We start from the raw sequence: 20,593 nt of genomic DNA on the forward strand, positions 1-20,593 counted from the left end.
TGAGCTTTACTGTTGTGGATATATAAAACTGACGGAAGCATTTTAGTAACAGCTCTTTTTAAGCAGGGTTGTAATATTTAATTGATTAAAACCACTTTGATTAACTGACTAACACCATTTTGAGCTACTAAAAAGACAATCCTATTTACTGGAAAGCAGATTTCTAGAGGTTTAGATATTTTTAATACAAGAACCTTATGAAAGCTATGAAAAGTAGGTGCCATTTAAAAACAAATTTAATTCATATGGCAATTTCCACAGCTTCCTTAGGCAGCCTGCTCTATTGTTGAACTGCTCTTACTAGTTATTCATTTATTCTGAAAGTTGCTTTCCCTCAGCATAAAGCCATAGCTTCTTCCTTGCCCATAAGAGACAAGATGATTTATTCATTTATTTATTACTGCTTTTATATCCCACCTTTCCTACAAGGAGCTTAAGGAGGCATACATGTTTCTCCACCTCTCCATTTTATGCTCGCATCAGCCCCACGAGGAAGGTTAGGCTGAAAGGTGGTGACTGGCCCAAGTGAGATTCGTGGCTGAGCGGGGATTTAAACCCTAGCCTCCCAGGTCATAGTCCAACGCTCTAACCAATTTGGCTCTCTTTGTGAGACAATTATGAAGTTGTCACATGTACCATGGACTATATGGCTGCTTGCTGTGCTAAAGTGTTAAAGGGAGGCACAGTCCTGTATACAGTAAATAGCAAATGTGTATCACATCTCCAAGTATATGGACATATGTATTCCTCATTCACACTTCTATATTTTTTACTGTAGCAAACGTGACTGCTGCATCAATCTGAAGTGGCCCTAATTGTTATCTCTTTGGGGCTAGACCTTTGTCACTGTCTTATATTTCATCTAATGCACAAAATATAAATATGATTAAATTTAATCGGCGCAAAGAAAAGCTCAACATACCAGATCTGATTCTGGTTTAGATAGGTAGATGACACTCTTTTGACAAGCTGAATCAGCACAGGCTGGCAGCAAATGCTCAGTCTGTCCATCACCATCTGGCAAAACAAGAGGGAGATAAAAATAATTCAGTACAGGAGAATAAAAAGTGTTCTTTTTATCATCAGAAAAAAATTATGCAGACAGAAATAAAATATATTTTGATAACATATAAACAATGGAAGTGTCAAGATAATTAAACAGATAGCTGTAATACTTAACCTTGTCACTTATTATCTAGCCTTTATGTTAATCTCAAAACACACAAGATTTTTCCTTGTCAAATGCTGAAGCTTGTTTATATTGCTAATATGAAACAGATTAAAAACCCAAGTTGAGTGAGGTGAGCCAGACTACTCCTTATTATCCCTAGTGAAGTAAAGAATATTTAATCAGCTTAGGGGTGTTCATGTGTTATAATGAACAAGCGTACATTCTGTGTACACAAAATAGTTGAGGTTAATTCATGCAGTTATTCACATTTAACATTCAATGAGTGCAGTCTTTGTACCTGTGTAAACCATACTACAAATACCACAAATCAACAAGTGTACACTTTTTCACACAAACACTTGTACTTGTGTAGCAACGACTTGTACCTGTGTTCAGTGTAAACATGTGAACAAGCCTCATATGATTCAAGTCTTAGGTGTAATACTATTCTGGACCAAGATATCCAACACATGGGTAGATCTCCATTCTTAATCATCAAGAGATTAGACATGTACTAAGCTCATGAACAATCTCCTTCTTTCATCCCTTTTATTTTTCTTTTTAAAACTTGTATCTCACTCTTGGTCCTAAAACCCCAGATGTAACCATGGTACAGATCTTATCATGATGCAGTCTTATGCCTATACACCAATTTTTATTTATTTTTGTTTTGCATTCTTGTATACTGCTTGTTAAAAAAAATGACCTCAAAGTGGTTTACATGAAAGCAAAATGTATCAATAAGAATGACAACAAATAGATAAGAACACAAAAAAACCCAACAGTAAAACCATAACAATCAATATAAATACAGAAGGACTAGAAGCTGAAAAAAAATTACATTAAACAAAACATGGCCTTTGAAATCTTGGGAGAACCAATAAGTCCTCACCATGGGGCAGAAGCCCATCTGTGTTGTGGCCATCCACCCCTCCTTGGGGAGGTCCACAAGTGGTTGCTACCATAGAGAAGGCCCTGTTCTGGGATCCCACAGGATGCCACACCCATTGGTGAAACTAGGAGGGCCCTCCTCGCTGATCTCAGATCTTGAGTTGTTTGATATGGGACAGGGGCTCTAACAAATACCCAAGCCCCATGACATTAAAGGCTTTATATGTTAATGTTAGCACCTTGAACGAACTATGTGGTCACAATAGCTATGCAAACAATACTATTGATTGGACCACATGCACATAACCATTATATTTTTATGTGCTACATATAGATCTTATCCAAATTTGGTTTATGTACGGTTCTTGGCTACAATTCAGCTTGGTACACAGTTAAGTTTTTTTCTGTTCAGGTTTCGTATTATATATAAGATTGTATATCTTCTGTTCATGTTGTTAAATTTGTGTATTTTTGTGTTACCAATTTTTCTACTATCAGGTTTTCTTTATTTTATGAAGAAATAAATTCTGTTTTTAGATTCGGTTAGTTTCCCAACCATATTTGGTGTTCTTACATACAACAGTTTTCATAAATTTCAGCACTCTCAACTCCCTTTTATGTAGCATCGTGAATTGGGCCAGGTAACAGATAGGCAGCCAGTGCAGAGCGTGCAGAATGTGTCACATGATATCATACAGAAGTGTCAGTCAAAACTCTTCCAGCTGCATTCTGCACTAGCTGCATTTTTAGACCATCTTCAAGGGTAGCCCAATGTAGAACATGTTACAGTAGTTTATACAAGAGGTAAGCAGTGAATGCGACACCAAGGCCAGGCTATCTCAGGTTGGAATTGTGAACCAGGTGTAGCTGGAAATAGGGACTTGTAGCCACTGAGGCCACCTGGGCCTCAAATGACAAGGCTGGGCTCAGCTAACCACCTGTTTATTCAGAGGAAGTGTGACACCATCAATAACAGGCCAATTCTTAGTCATGAGAACCACCTGACAGGAGTGCCTCAGTCTTGTCAGGATTCAGCTTCAGTTGACTGGCCCTCATCCAGCCCAATACTCCCTTTGTATACTGGTTCAACACCAACACAGCTTCATCCATATTAGATAGTGTAGAGAGGTGGTATTATTATTATTACAGTGAAAAACATTTTAAAACACAGTCACAGTAAAAACTATTATTTCATCAGTGATCTTCACGTCACCAGAACAGTCGCCTTCAGAAAGAGCTAGGGGTCTTCAGCATATATGATGGTACTGAGTCTCCAATCCCGATTGCTCCATGTAAACAGCACTGAAGGCAGAATACCGCCTTGCTGAATCCCACAGCACAACTACCATGGGGCTAACACAAACTCATCCAGTGCTACTCTGAAGACTACTCTGCAGATAGGAGCAAAACTACCGTATCACCCTGGCTGCAACACACAGAGCCACTCCAGGAGGATACAACAGTCAACAATATCAAAAGCCATTGACAGATAAAGGGAAATTAATAGGGTCACACTCCTGCTGTCTCCCTCCCAACATAAGTAATGGGGCCCCAAAGCCATTTTGGTGCCAAAACTGGGCATGAAGCTAGATTGAACTGGATCAAGATGTTCAATACTAACAACAATTAGCCTCATACCAGTTTGCAACCTGAGTTTAGAAACTAGTCTGGAAGCTGGTCAGGGTTAACATCAGGGCTGTGGGGTCGGAGTCGTAGAGTCGGAAGCAATTTTGGGTGGAGTTGGAGTCGGTAGAAATGTACCGACTCTGACTCCAAAATAAAAACTTTCATAGGAATTTAGGAAAGTTTTCTTGTTCAGAAATTTTAATCAAATAAATATATTGTACGTTCTATCAATCTAGCCTGATGATTCACATGGTGGTGATGAAATGCCTTGGGCTACCATTTTACTACAGTAAATTTGTTATTACTAGTTAATATACATTTGCCATTTATGAAAGAGTCGGAGTCGGACAGTAGAAAAATAGAGTCGGAATCGAAGGTTTGGCGTACCGACTCCACAGCCCTGGTTAACATCAATGCAAACATGATGTACACCATGGTTAGTTCTGAAAAAGGGAAAGCAACCTTGGGGGCACTTCTCCTAATCTAACCATGGTTATAAAATTTGGGACATCAGATCTGCATTGAGTCTTAGAACTATGGACACAATTTTATTTATGAAGTAAGGATAACAATATCTTCAGGACAAAGCATATTAAAGACCAGAATAACCACCATGGCCTTGTTCTCGTGAAGGATTTTTGATATGATTTAGGCTGAATCACTTCAATATGCCGAGGTGGGGGACTAACATTGCTAAAGATTCTTCCATTTAAAAAAAAAAGGAAGGTGAAGTCTCCCTGCACATAGGAAACGAGATGTCAGGGGAAAGGATTTCAGTTTAGATTTCTTGCCAAGATGCACATTTTCTCTTTGCATGGATTTTTTTGGGGGGTTGGAGGAGAGGGGATGGACAAAAATTCAGTCGTGTTGAATGTTCAATTACAGACTAGAGTAGTATAGCTCAGAGACAAATTTAGCATATGGTGCTGTGAGAACGAAGTATAAATTCTGAAGGCTAACAGAACATCAAGGTACTAATTAAGCAAAAACACAACTAACTAGCCTAACCTGACAGTGAACAGTAGAAACAAAGGAGATAAACTGCTTCTATATTCCTGTTATAAGATATCCTTTAATTAAATGAAAACTGCCAGGAATTTATAAACATTCCAAAGTATACTTTTCCTTTCTATGCAATTAAGTTGATTCCATTATGAGTAATTATGAGAATTATTAACCTATAGAAGAGCCTTTTAATACAGCAGTTAACACCCCTGCCCCAATATTATGGAAGTATCAGTACCTCTAAGTGCACACGGTGCTTTGAGACTGTACTTTATTTACATATCTGGAGAATCTACTTCACAAGAAGGTCAGTGGTTTATTCTCCTGCAGTCAACCCTCAAGACAAACACAACCTGTGCCATTGGCATTAATCTACTTTCTGTTCTGTTTCATCACCCACCAGGATAACTTTTGTGTCGCTATTTGGATTAATTTTCAATTTAAATAAAACCCTCCCAGGGCTTTGTCCTTTTTAATTAGGGATGTAAATACCTCAGCAGGAGGTGACAGGGATGGGAAAAGAATTACAGTAACCATTCTCTCCACCTCTGTTAACTTTCTGGAGCTTATTAAAATACATCTAGGTAGCCCTGCCATGCTTCCTAATGAAAATATTACTTATAGCAGTCGATGCTAGGACAATTTAAAATACCTGAAAGGGCAGTCCATTTCCATTTTCAATCTAGATCCCAACCAAAATGATTTATATTGGACTGCCTTCAAGTCAATCCCAACTTATGGCGACTCTATGAATAGGGTTTTCATGGTAAGCGGTATTCAGAGGGGGTTTACCATTGCCTCCCTCCGAGGCTAGTCCTCCCCAGCAGGCTAGGGCCTGCTCAGCTTGCCACAGCTGCACAAGCCAGCCCCTTCCTTGTCTGCAACTGCCAGCTGGGGGGCAACTGGGCTCCTTAGGACTATGCAGCTTGCCCATGGCTGCACAGGTGGCAGGGCACGTAACCCCTGAGCCACTCTCTGTGGGGGTGATCTTTAGCTGGCCCTTGACACCCACGAGACACGAGTAGGGATTTGAAGTCACAGACTCTGGACTCCCAGCCAGGCTCTCCTAGCCACTATATATTACTCATACCCAACAGCACAATATTCTTAGCTGGAGGTCTGTAGACCACTCAGGGCAAAGCTTTAATAAAACTATAATGCTGAAGCTTATTCCTCTTGGTATTAATATTTACATTTATTTGCCCAGCAATCTTACGGTAAATAAATAAGAGGCACTGGTAGCATACTGACCATTGCTAATGGAAGAAAAAGACATTTTTCTTGTCTTTCCAGGACTGATAGCTAGGCAGTTGTACATCTGAACCTTAGCACAACCACAACAATACATTACATCCTGCATATTTTCACAATAGACAACCTTAAAGCTTTGATTCATAAAAACATTCTAGGCATTCTTAAGGTAGTGTTTTATACACTTGCTTCTGCTTTTAAAATGATTCAAATCAAATTATGAAAAATAAAAACCAATTGTACATCTCTAACAGACCTAAATGTTATAATTATGAATATTCAACAGGAGACTTGGATTTTCTACTTTATCCATGAATCAGGAAACCAGGTTTTTTTCTGAAAACCTATGGATCATTTGTTTAAAGACTTTTGTCAAACCTGCAAGGAGTGTTATTTCTATTGGCCAACAAGGATAGCAAAAAAATCTGAATAGTCTAGTCTCTCTCTCTCTCTCTCTTTGTGCTGGGAGCAGTGAGGCAACACCATTATTCTGACTTGTGACTGGAGTCTCTAGCTGCTGAGTGTTGCTTTAATGTATTAATTTTTTATACATATACTTAACAGGTGTTAACAGTTTGTCATTGATAAAACCATTATATCTATTGCCTATACATCTTTAGTAAATATTTTGTTTCTAACTTCATTGTTATGGCCAAAAGAAATAAACAGAACTAAGTAAAACCAATTTGTAACAGGGACATAAAGGCATGTAAAGAACCTTTAGTACCTGTTTTGCCCCTTCATGTAAAGGATTAAATTAGTGAACATGAAAGGAAGAGAAAAATGCTTTTATACAGAGTCAGCTGCAAGTGTATGTTCACCTCAAAAACCACACCAAAGGTGGGGGGGGAGGGAATGAACTTTTTTTATGAAATCAAGGCTTGGGCATATACAGCATCAGTGTTCCAATGCAAGCTTCCAAATCCAATTCCAGGAGATGAATAATTCCAAAATTGCACTCATCTCTAGAAATTACTGCAAACTTTATTAAATGATTTTAATCAATCCCAGTTCTAGCCACTTTGCATGTAAAGATATTCTAGACAATCACAGATTCTGGAGAGAACGCAGCTCAGTGAAAACGACTTGTAGATGAAGATTTCTAATTTACTCGTTATTAATGATCATTGTTGAACTGAAGTGGCTGAAATAGTATTTTCCAGTTTTCTTAATGTTTAGTGCCTCTTAAAACCAATTTTTAAAGAAGAAAATTAAACTGATTAAGAGGAATATTGTAGCAGATGAACACTGTGAAAATTAAAGATGAATTTTATTTGGAGATGAGCTCACAGCACATCACAGAGGGAATGGTTTTAACAGAGTGGGATTGGTGTGGAAGAAGAGCTGATATACTTATGAGTGGTTTTTCTCCCACTGTCATTTCCGAGAAAGCAAACTGTCCTGTTTGGATTTCTGTGAAACTTTGTGAAATTGCTCTCAACTATTTAAGAAATGGAGAACTTAAGTTTTATGAAAGTCCAAGAAAAGCCACCAGAGCAGCAATCATCCCTTTGGGGAAATCAGATGAAAATACCATCTATTCCAGTGTCCTGCTGCTCACGGTGACCAACCAGCCACCTCTGGGAAGTCCACAAATAGGGGATGAAGACAACAGTTCTACCATGGTTGCTTCCCAGCAATTGCTATTCAAAAGGACACTTTCTGCCAGTGAGCATGCAAGTTCCAAATATTAATAATTCCCTGTAACAGCAAACTCAGGTGGTGAGTGCTGAACCTAAATGCAGCCACTGAAAAGCAAGAGGAAGGGATGTAATGGAGTATCTTGGAGAAAGGCATGGCTGGAACCTGAACAGTGGAGGTGAGGTCCCAATTTTTATGACTAATGTCCACTGAAAAACTTACCCCCATGATTTTTTAAAAATTCCCTTTAAAAACCATCTAAATTATTGGTCACTATAAATTAATTCTGCTGTATGAAGGCCTCTCTCTTTGCCTCTCCCAAGTCTCTTGCCAACAAGTTTCGCTGAACGATGCAGCATTCTAGTATTATCATTTGTGACCAAGAAGATGAATGAATGAAGTCTGCCAGCCATGCATGGCGGTCTAGCAGGCCCACTTCCTCTTTTGGTTTCTTGCACAAGAATGCAGAAATGGAACAGTGGTGGCTTCACATAGCATGGCGGATCAAGAGGCAGGCAGGCCTGGCCCAACTTGCCTTTCCAACCAACTTGCCGTTGCCTTTTCTTTGGCCACTCTAGCTGGCCATGTGCTTACAAGCTGTTCTGAAGACCCTTTGTTATAAACTAGGGTTGGAATTCAAAGCACCAAAGCAACCAGGACTGGAATGCAAAGCATCAAATGCCCACAGGGGCATTTCAGTTTTCTCCACTTTTAGCAACAGTCATCCAAAATATGTTATGCTCATAAAGCCCTCAAATGATAACAAGAATACATGGGCATGCATATTTGAACTGAGTATTGATGCACATACTTCTTTTGACTTGATGCCTCTCCTCAGAGAAGTATGGAGACATTCACAACAACATAAATCAATGCTTTCATTCTAGATCTTCAAGAGGATAAAGCTGGCAAAGACATTGACCTTATATCTTAATGTCCACAGTGCGTCTGAAAATATCACTGGTGATAGGATCTGTCTAGCATGAGCAGCAAAGACTTGCTTTTTGAAATACATGTTTGATAAGTCTTTTCCCATAAAGATGGGGCAATGTAAATTTACTCACAAGAAGCCCAAACGACCTCAGTGGATTTTAACTGCTCTATGTGGGCTGTGTGAATATGTTCTCCTGAGTGTCTTGCAAATACAGTATGTATTCCATATGTATTCAACTTGTACTTGTGGCTGGTAGCCGGAAATGCACACACAGTAACAAACCACACTACTAAGGATCAAAGCAGATGGAATGGTGTCAGATATGTGAGTTTCTACATGATCCTGCCATAGCTGTGCAGGAAAAAATGGAGTGAAGGTCTGGTATTTTAAAAGCAAAAGGGATGTTTGGGGAGGAAATACAGAATCCTCTCCCTTGACTGAAGCATAACTCCCTACAGTTTGCCCCTCCAGTCCCCCTCCCCAATGCTGGTGTCCAGGGCTGAGTTCAGATACGGAAAGGATTGCTGACTGGGAAAAAAAAAGATTTCTGCAATCCTGATCTGTGTGCCTCTTTTAGTGCCAAAACGCAAGGCTCTCCCACACCCCTTTATTTGGGCCATTGTGGCAGATCCACATTTAACACACACAGATCTGCCACTTGTCACATCTAGTTTGGCCCTAACAGCAGCCCTCATAGAAAAAGCATCTCAGCAAAATTATATACTGTTATGGAGGTGCGGTGCTCTCAGGTGAATAATAATTGCGGCACTGCGACCTATGCAGTTTTATCTCTGGAAGCTGAGGATTTTTTTCTCTTTTGGCTACAGCAAGCTTATTAATTTTACCCTTTCAAATATGAGGCAAATATATTTCAGCATCTGATATCTTACATCAATATACGTTTTAATCTTCCTCTAAAGTGTTATAAATGTTTTTATGAGGTATGCAAGAAGCATAAAAGTTATTTATTTAGAACACCTCTTCCCCTGCTTCTTCAAGCTGGCTTAGTTAAGACATTAACAGTGCAAACCTATAAACATTTACTCAGAAATAAATCCCACTGAGTTCAGTGGTACTTACTGCTAGATAAGAGGGTATAGGATTGCAGTCTAAAGCTGCAACCCAATACATGTCTACTCAGAAGTAAGCTTCATTGGGTTCAATGGGACATACTCAAGGTACTGGATTGCAGCCCAAACCACTACATTCGAGTCACATTAATCCCTGTACAAGATACATTTCAATTTTAGTATTTCAAAGCTATTATAAAAACTAGAGGCTCACAGCCATTTTGAACATCTCCTCTCTCGGCATTTACTCTCCCAGTCTGCTTTCTTCCGTTTGCTTTCAATTCTTCCTTTTCTATGTTCTTCTGCTTGCATTGCCTACCTCTAGGATCTGAGGACCTCAGTCAGTGGCCTGCAGAAACCCTTGCCTGTTCCATCCTTCAGTGACTGTATGACATCTCAGGCAATCACTGCCAGAGGGTTTGCTACCATCACCATCATAAAATACTTTAGTAAACTGCAATCAAGATGGTGACAGAAGATAACATTTTCATTTCATGTGATGGATAGGTTGCTTTTTAAAAAATCAACAAGAACCAAAGTGCAAGTTGATAAACCAACTGGATATACTCCTGCCTGAATCACAACAAGGCAAGCAATCATGGAACTACTCCTATATATGAAAACTGTATTCTAAGGTCCTGAGTAGACCTTAGAAGCCTGAGTAGACCCTAGTACGCAGCAGGAGTCCTAAATGAGCCCTAAAATGCCCAGATTGCTCCACATTCTCGCAATAGATTATTCATCCTACTCAGATTTTGTTTCAAATTAAATTCTGAAATATTGTACTGCTACTGTGCTTTTGGCAGGATAAACTGAAACAAAATTGAGGGACTGTACACGAATATCACCTAGTGGTATATCTGCCCCCAGCATGACAAAATTCCTACTGTTAGAATTTCCTGGTCATACTGTTGACATAGTGCATGAACATTACAGCTGGGATCTAAAGGATCATGTTTATGTTGGGGTTTTGCAGGGCCTCCACTTCAGCCAGTTTTATGCCCCATAAAAAGCTACTTGTGAAGGTCAGGGGAAACTCTGCCGTGACACTCAATTTGGTGGTGAAGGGAAAACTGACTGCTTTCCTGCCATGTGCAAATAAGTGTCTTCTGGATGAATAGAGGGCTGTTTGACCTTGGCCCCTCGACATGCAAAGAAAGATGGTTACTACACTGCTGCTGTCAATGGCCTGGCTTGCATGTCAAAATATGGCTTACTATGACTGCACACACATGCTTGTTCCTGGACAGGAGCTCCCTCTCAGGCTTTGAATATAGTGTGGGATGGAAGGTTAAGGTCGCTAGTCCTTAACTATGACCTGTACCCATAGGACAAATCTTGCCTAGAGAACATGGTTAAGGAGGAGAGAATGTGACCATGATCCCTGGTTCAGACAACACGCTAAGCCAAACCTTAAAAACTTGGGGCACTGACCTAAAAAGCTTGAGGAGCAAAGCAGCTGTGATTATTTTTCCTTGGGAGACAGCATGTTTGTGCTAAACTGTGGTTTGGCTAAGCATTATGTGCAAACATGACTGGTGAATGCATCTTGAAGAATTAACAGAATTTAATGAAACCATTTCTTGCTAGAAGAAGAAAACATTTGAATGCATCAACCCGCATGAGCGAGTCTTGGCAGCCACATTGATATGATGAGTTTAATTGGCGAGAAAAAAATTAATTGCATCAGAGAATTAATGTAAGCCTAGAAATAACTGAAAGGAAGGAGGACTAAAAAAAGAAAAGAAAAAAGAAGAGGTAAGTGCACACATCCCCCTGCTTTGCAGTCAAAACAATCCAGATTAACTGACTACAGATACATGACAGAAGGTACAAGACCTGGCCTGCATATCTTCAAAACTTTCAGTGGGAAACTACAGCTAGTGAACTGACTTTTGCAACAGGAAAACGTCACCCTAAATTTTCTATTAAATGTATACATGAGGGGAAACAATTTAAGCCCTCTATTATACTATTCAACTCTTTGTGAAGAATGCTTTCCTATCCTCTGGAAGAACCATGCTATATGATACTCTGAATCCTTAATAAAGATTTGCCTGTTCGTCAACGAGGAAACTACCAGACAAGTGGCTCCCTTTGTGCACTGCTGACCAGGAAATAATCCCTTTGCCTTAGTTCACATGTAACACTTAAACCTGTTTAATTGAATCTGGCTGGATTTTCTTCAACCCAACCATTGTTATACAGAAGCGTACAAGCGATTTTTGCTCACAGAGTGAAGCTCTGCCCCTGACTCCTGTGTCATCATCCCTAAAAGCCTTTTCTCATGGAGACTCTGCATCAGTCTTCCCTAACCTGGTACTCTCCAGATGTTTTGGGCGACTTTGATCAGTCCCAGCCATGCATGGTCATACAGACTGGGGCTGATGGGAGTTGTAATCCAAAACATCTGAAGGGCACCAGGTTTAGGAAGGCTACTCTGCATGGTATCCCACATACCTCTGCAGTGCCTGTCTGCACTGCGGTTAAGTGACTTTGAATGTACCAAAACAGTTATCAAGAAAAGGGATTACTTCCATAAAGCAGATAAGTAGGTGGGAAGCCTGAAGGATAGTGTTTTACCTAAGGCTTACTAATTCAAGGTTAGGGAAAAAGTCAGTAAGATTCTTATCCCACTTTTGGTCCTTAAAAAACAACAACCAACAAAGTTACAACATGACTTAGACAACTAAAATTTACAACACAACAATTGAGACATAAAGGACAATCATAAAAGCAACACAATCAGGTTTTGATAAGGATATACTGAAACATAATTGAAACATAAAGGACAATCATAAAGCAACAGTGTAATCAAGTTTTGATAAGGGTATATTTCAAAGGCCATAAATATATACTCTTTGACTACTTAAATGTCTTACATGCTGGTTTCAGTACCAAATAAGTTTTTCATGTTGTAACTCAAGTTAAAATGGCTATGGGCCAGCTTGACATCCAAGACGTGCTTGACATCGTGAATGAATATGAATCTACTGCTGCACTGTGAGAAACAATACAGATTGTGAACAGGAGTGGAAAAGAAGACCCAGGCTTAGGTGGTACCTGACTCCTCAGCTATCCACTCAACAGCTGAAATAAAGAGTTATGGTTGTTATGTGCCTTCAAGTCAATTACGACTTATGGCGACCCTATGAATCAGTGACCTCCAAGAGCATCTGTCATGAACCACCCTGTTCAGATCTTGTAAGTTCAGGTCTGTGGCTTCCTTTATGGAATCAATCCATTTCTTGTTTGGCCTTCCTCTTTTTCTACTCCCTTCTGTTTTTCCCAGCATGATTGTCTTTTCTAGTGAATCATGTCTTCTCATGATGGGACCAAAGTAGGATAACCTTAGTTTCATCATTTTAGCTTCTAGTGACAGTTCTGGTTTAATTTGTTCTAACACCCAATTATTTGTCTTTTTCGCAGTCCATGGTATGCGTAAAGCTCTCCTCCAACACCAGATTTCAAATGAGTTGATTTTTCTCTTATCCACTTTTTTCACTGTCCAACTTTCACATCCATACATAGATATTGGGAATACCATAGTCTGAATGATCCTGACTTTAGTGTTCAGTGATACATCTTCGCATTTGAGGACCTTTTCTAGTTCTCTCATAGCTGCCCTCCCCAGTCCTAGCCTTCTTCTGATTTCTTGACTACTGTCTCCATTTTGGTTAATGACTGTGCCAAGGTATTGATAATCCTTGACAAGTTCAATGTCCTCGTTGTCAACTTTAAAGTTACATTAATAAAGAGTACAAACCATTCAATATTTGTTCAATCCACATGATTACGGATTCCAGCATGCAAATATATTGTCTTACACAACAGGGAAAAAACATGCACCCAAACTATGCATCTAAATCATGAAATGGGCTACAGATGCAATAAAAGAAAGTATTCACAAATTCAACAAATGGTTGGGGCAGGGAGACCAAAAACACTCCACACCTAGGATCTTGTTTGGGGACAGGGTTCCTTGCATAATCTGAACAGGAGCAAAATGAGAAGAAATGGAGGCAACAGAAGATATTAGCATCTGTTCCTCTTTGCTCATCCTTCAGCTTTCTCACATCCAGGGCTATGAGTACTCCACAATTCTAAAGCAGTATCAAATAGGATCTTTGGCACAAAATTCAACCTCCTAAGGATCACAGCTTTTTGTTAAAAACCAACCAACCTCAGTTTTTAGCCCTTGTGACAGTGTAGTGTACAACGAAGTCAGAAGCCTGAGAGGATAACGGAAGAAGACTGAACTATAATACATGGCTCAGTGATCTGTATTATTACCTGCCTTTCCAAGATGCAAAAAAATAAATAAATTACAAAATTATGCCTAATCTTTGAAAAGGAACATTTTGATTCTTTGAAAAGTAGAATTACATGGATGGAGAATAAGGATATCAATGGATATTAGCCATGATGACGATGTTCTACTTCTACTGTCAGAGACAGTATGTTTCTGAATGCCAATTGCTAGGAATCACAAGTGGGGAGAGTGCTCCTGAACTTGGGTCCTCCTTTTGGGCTTCCCACAGGCATCTAGTTGGCCACTATGAGAATAGGATGCTGGACTAGATGGACCATTGGCCTGATCCAGCAGGCTTTTTAAATGTTCTACATAAAGGCATGCATAACAATCAGACTAAACCAATAATATCACTTTCATTGAGGAAAAAGGGTTTCTGTACCCAGTCAGTGACACCTAAGTCAACCTCACAAGCAAAACAAAGTGGAATTATGACTTATGCCAACTTAACTGTTTAAGAGTCTATAAATAAATGCCTATAGGGCAGGTTGATATTTCCTAATATGTGAGGAAATAAGAACAATGTTCTGAATGAAAAGAACATTTCTGAAGATATCTTCTGCTCTCTACATAGTGTTATTTTGTCCTAACCAATCAATGAACAGTTACAACAGCTGCAGTTCTTGCAATGCATTACTTCACTAACATAAAAACAACAGTTTAAGCATTCCCCCAGAATCCAAATTAAAGTCAAAATAGCAGAGATAGACCAAGATATTTTGGTGCCTGAGAAATCCTCCAGTCCCCTTCGATGGCAATCAAAAATACTTCACAATTTTATGCCTGACACATCATCCTGCCCATCAGAAATGGCAGGGAGGGAGCCTGTTGAGACAGATGGCATGCTTGTTAGCTATCAACAATTGAATCTATGAAGTGGTTTATTATGCAGTACAAAAATGACATTCATACAATTTAATGTGAAAGAATCCTGTTTCAGTCAAGAGAATTTTGTCAAGCAAAAAAGCATAGACGTTTCTCTCATCTCCCATCTTACCATCGTTAATTGCAAAGCACTAGTTGCTATAGCAAAAAATGACTAATCCTTCTGTTGTTACAGTCTGCATTTTATCATGATCTTTCCACAGAGAAGCAGTCAGACTCTGTTGAATAAATTGATCTCTATTGGAAATATTTTTTTATTCCTACAGCCTGATCACAAGGCAAGTTAATCCAAAATATTTATATCTAAACTGTATTACTCCCAAGAAAGTATTTCCTGAAAACCAATGCTTATTAGGTTGCACTAGATTGCTATGTAAAAATCCTAGAAACCTAAGATGCAAGATTCAGTAAGCAAACTAAAATTAAATGTCAAAACAGTCATTGCAAATATTTTATTGGCAATCTATCATGTATCTTCAATCGTAGAGCAGCCTTTGCCAATCTGAAGTCCTCCATTATGGACTGATGGGTGTTGTAGTCTAGAACATCTGGAGGCATCAGGGATGGCAAAGACTGGTTCAGAGTATGGGTCAGAGTTCTATTTCGGAAAGTAGTTCAGAAGCATTTTTTCCATAGTCTGTTACTTCTATGCTTACTATGAATGATTAAGTTCTGAAGCTACTGTATTCTAAACATTTTGCATTGAATACTTTCTTTTTAACTGAATATAATTTAGTTCAGCCAAGGGGAAAATTGTTTCATGGCAGTGGAAAAACTTTGCTTTAAAATGACATTAATGTACATTTACTTAATTGGCTTTCAGATATTGTAAGTTGTAAATGTACATATAAACTTGTATTGAAATCATCTGCAGAAGATACCTGAAAAATCCATGAACTGCTGCTTCTAAAGAATTTATTAAGAATTTTTTTATCCTACTCTCCATTTCAGTACATCTCACAGAATAAATTAAAAACAAGCAGGTCGATTTATTGCTCCATCATGATCAAAGAACATGAATTTCAAAATATTTTAGGGCATACTCTGAAATTACCTGAAGAGAAGAAGTTTAGCTTCTCTTTGTAAAATTAAGAATGTTTGCAAAGTTTTCCCTTCCTCCCGTGCTAGACTACAGCAGGGAGCAGGAAACCAAACAAAAAAAAGGGACTAAAACTTGCAAACCAAAAAAGTACTGAAACTGGTACAGTAGGGCCCCGCTTTACGGCAATTCGCTTTACGGCGATTCGCTAATACAGCGGTCTCAATTAGACGCAATTAGACTAAAGCCCCACTCATATGGCGTTTGTTTCGCTTTTACAGCGGTTTTCGGGCGTCGCACACCATTCTATTCAATGAGTTCTGCTGTACAGCGTTTTTCACTTTACAGAGGGGGTCCGGAACGTAACCCACTGTATGAGTGGGGCCCTACTGTAATAAAAATTTCCCTCTATCTGAGCCAAAGCCACTTTGTTGCTGTCTTGGTAGTTTCATTTGGATAAAACTAAACTCATAGAGGTGACTCATCAGACTTTCACTCTTACATGTTCCAGAGATGCCATTTGCATGCAGCCTATGCAGGCATATCTGAATGCATGTAAGCTTTTAGCACATGTGATTTAGTGCTCTGGAAAATAGTCCGGGATTTTGAGCATAGAGGCCTACATGCAGTTGAGTGTACATGCACAGCAGTAGTGTAGTGGCAAATTTAGAAGTCGAAGGTCCCTTCATGAGTCACCAGGATCGGCCTCACAGCCCAAATTTGACAGGTGAGTGGGGGCAGCCACCTGTCAATAACATGACATCATTATCCAACCCACTTATCAAAACCTCTTGCAAAGGGGTTCCCAAGCCACAACATCCTTCCAAAGCACCAAACAGAGATAGAAAAGTGGTTGTTTCTTCCCTCTCCATGGGGGGTGGGGACAAAGAAGTTGGTATTTTACAGGCAAAAGTCTCTCTTACAGCTGATCTGCAAAAAGCAGGTTTCTCCCCGTGTTTTGCATATCAGCTGAGAGAAGGCCGTCTCTCTCACACATGATGCCTGTAAAGTACAAGGGGCATTGCTTGAAAAGTGTTTCTTTCTCCTTGCACAGACTCACTGTAGCCAAAATGGAGGGTGCATGGGGAGAGAGAGAAAGACGGCTAAGAAGAGTGGGTGGAGAGTGAGGTGAGCTGGCATTTCCTCACAAAGAAGGGGGCAAAAGAAGGCTAAAGACAGGGAGAAGGAAGGCTGTTTGTAAAATACAAGGGGAACTGCTAGTAAAGCAGTTATTTTTCCCTCTATTGTCCTTTTTGCAGATTGTCTGTGAGAAAGTGGGGGGGGGAGAGCATCACAGAAGGTGGAAGACAGAAAGAGCAAAGGGCTAAGAATGAGACTGCTTGTATTTTACAAGGAGTAGAAACTTGTTTTTTGTAGATCAGCTGTGAGGAGTTCTGTCTCATGCAGTGATGTCTGTAAAATATCTCCCCTCTTCTTAGCCCTTTGTCTCTCTCCCCTTACCCTCCACTTTCTCCCAGACAATCTGCAAAAAGCACAATTGAGGGAGAAAAAAATGCTTTACAAGCAATGCACCTTGTATTTTACAAGCAGCCTTCCTTCTTTCAACTTTCCTTCCTTGGTCCCCCTCTCTTTGTGAGAAAACACTGCTTTGCCTCACCATTAGCCCTATCCTACACCCCCCCCTCGTGTGGCTGTCTTCACCTACCCTCTGTGTGGGTGCTATGGGTCTGAGTGGGACTGTTTGAAAGCCCTTCGTTTTAGTAAGATTCTGAGGCAAACACCCTCTCAAATGAGGCTTGGCTGTCCCTCCTCTTCTCAGTAAACTTCCCTCTCTTAACTCCTGTTGACTCTCTCCTTCCTTGTGTTTCTCTCCTCCCCACAACAATAAATGGTGGGAGCCAATTAGCATGCAGGGAGATTCATACTGACTGCTGATTAGCTGTAGCGACTCCTGACCTTGCTGGATTCTCTGGTTTAATGCAAGCATACACTCAGTATTTGGGAATTGCTGTGGCTTGATTGGCTTGACAGAGGGACTCCATGAGGGGGCCGGCTGCAAAAAAAGTAATGGGGCTGCATGCTGGAGTGTCCCCACAGGAAAACATACTTAAGGCATTGCACAAACTCAGTGCAAATGGTACCTTTGAGTACATGGAGATTGAGGGATGAGCCAGCAGGCCCACTCCATGTATTCATTTGTACCCAAATTAATGTATGAAATGGGCTTGAGGAAACTTTAAAGGGGCTTATTCTTTGATCACTCATAAATATAGTATGGTTGGGTTATGCCGGCCTAATAAAGAAAACCCAACCCGTCCTGAACTGAATTTTTTTTTCCAGAGGCACTTTTAGGCATAAGCAATTTCAGTCTTAATTCTCTAAACTCTGTTGCCCCACGTGATCTCCATACTTCTTTCTATGCAGGTCAAGTGACAAAACTGACTGACTGGGCTGCCTTCACGTCGATCCCGACTTATGGCTACCCAATGAATACGGTTTTCATGGTATACTTCTTTCTATGCAGGTCAAGTGACAAAACTAATCAAAGTTATAAATGTTTTCAGGAGAAGGAAGTTATCCACCTCTTTTGCAGTATTTTCAGCACTAAAATTGTTAATTTTTGCTAAGGAGGTATTCTTAAAAATGTTCACAAGAACTAGAACTCGAAATGGCACATTGTAAAGAAAAAATATATTTTTAAAGGCTTGTTTAATTGTGTTTTTCCTTCTCTGCGCTTCCTCAAATCCAAGATAATTTGTGCTTCCTTGAAATGTGGCAGATTTCTAAAATTACAATGCACCCTTTGGTGATATTATTCACTGCTGTTAGCTATAACACTTGGTGAGATGAAATTCGATTCCAGATTACTTTTCTTTCTTACATCTTTCAAAATAAATGTATTTGACATATACTTTATGCTTATTAGTATTCATGGCATTTTTCAATGCCATCTGCTTTTGGTATTTGCAGTTTTCTGCACCAGGACAATGTAAAACTGAAGAAGCATGGACAAAAGAGATTTTAGATTATTCCCCCCCCCCCAATTAAACCTTATGGGTCTTCTTTCTTTTAAAAAAAAGACGCTGCATGCAAATATCCATTTGAGTCTTGCCTAGATGTTAATGAGCATATTAATTTAACACCATGGGGGAAAAACCCAACAAATCGAATCTCACAGTCTTTTTCTTTGTTCTGTTGTTAATGCAGTTAAACGTCTTCAGCATGCCCATCAGAGACCAACCAAAGTGCCACTCAGGGGACATAGTATTTAATTAAAAGGTCAGACAGAAGTGCCTAAGAATATTAGCGGATATTTTTAATTACTTGCTTAAGAAAGGGGACCAACTCTTGCAGGATTCTATGGCCCTTTTTTGTTTTCTTAGACATAACATTTGAACAACAAACAATGGTTTAACGATCGTTTAATTAAAATACAGTTTCCCCATTATAGTGTAACGTAACCTGAATCAGCAAGCCAAGGAAGAGAGGGATAAGTTTCTGGACCCTGGATGTTCAGTGTTAAACCAGTTCATTTTTAACTATGGTTTAATATGATGTGAACCAGACCAATGACTATGAAAAAGATATAGGGTATCCAACCAAGTTCTACTCAGAGTAGACCCATTGGAATTGATGTTAGTAATGTCAATTAGATTCAATGGGTCTGAGCAGAACCAGCACTGGATACAACCCACATTTTCCCCAAAGCTCTCCACATAAGGAAAATGGTGGTGTTATATATGTAGTTCTCTGACTGAGACCTCTAGCTTCCCACCAAGAAATAACTTGACTAGGACTATGTTTCCCCTTCCAATCACAGTCCTTTTTGGAGGATGTGTATGCAAAACGGACAGCTGGTGTCAAACTGAACAAAAAACAAAGTCTCATCATAGCTCCCTAACCTCTATACCCATCTTTCTGAATTTTTGTAGATTGTTTACCTGGGGCACATATAATGTAAGCCAGTTTAATACAAATTGCTCCAAAAAAGCCTACACAGGATAAGTGAATCCATTTTCCGTCCAAAAAACATTAAGGTCTCCCTTTGCACAACCCTTCTCCACCCCACCCCACCCCCACCCCATCTGTCTAAAATTGGGTAGGCTTCATCCACTCACAATGCAAATTTCATCAAATTCTGTCAAAAGTAAAAAGAAAGTGACAGCTACTTTCCTCATGCAAATGAAGGGAGAACACATACAAAGCCTCGGATTTTCCGAAGCAAGGTTTTGATTTGGACCTGAGCTGAAGCAGGTTTCCTTCAAAATGGTCTGACCTGAAACAGCCCCGTTTTTTCAATGAAGGATCTGTATCCAATCCTGTCTTTGACACACAGCCCTAGTAATTATGAATTTAATCGAAGAAACACCCCAAAGTAACAAGGACAAAAAGAACCAAGTTTTGTAAAGCTCCCTTCTTGGTCGTTTGGAAGAGAATCTGACTTGCCAAAAGAGATTGCATGAACAGCCATTTACAATTTGCAAGTTATTTTAAAATGTATCTCTCAGGGGATGCAATCGTTTTGTATCTAAAAAGAAGTATGGACTGCTTACATTAATCTATAAATTTAAATTGGGATTGAAGGAATATTGTTATTGTTAATTTTCAACTAGCAATGTTTTTGTTTTCTGTTTTTTGTTATATTTGCAAATAAAAATTCTAAAAGTAAAAAATAGCATTATTTATTAACCAATATAGAATAAAGAAAATGGTGGCATTCAGTGCTGGTTCTACTCAAGATTAGACTCACTGAAGTTAATGGGCATTACTAGATTAGGTTAATTCATATCAGTGGGTCTACTCTGAG

At 39.4% G+C, this 20,593-nt stretch overlaps 1 protein-coding gene across 1 annotated transcript in view; it reads right to left on the bottom strand.

Moving 5' to 3' along the window:
- ITFG1 (integrin alpha FG-GAP repeat containing 1) overlaps window positions 1–20,593 on the bottom strand; it is a 138,299-nt gene that overhangs the window by 84,778 nt on the left and 32,928 nt on the right. The window contains exon 9 of the mRNA XM_061594577.1: window positions 923–1,017. Coding sequence (XP_061450561.1) covers window positions 923–1,017 — 95 coding nt within the window. The remainder of the gene's footprint in view (window positions 1–922; window positions 1,018–20,593) is intronic.

The sequence above is a fragment of the Rhineura floridana genome, chromosome 13, assembly GCF_030035675.1.
Source record: "Rhineura floridana isolate rRhiFlo1 chromosome 13, rRhiFlo1.hap2, whole genome shotgun sequence".
Classification (NCBI taxonomy): Eukaryota; Metazoa; Chordata; class Lepidosauria; order Squamata; family Rhineuridae; genus Rhineura; species Rhineura floridana.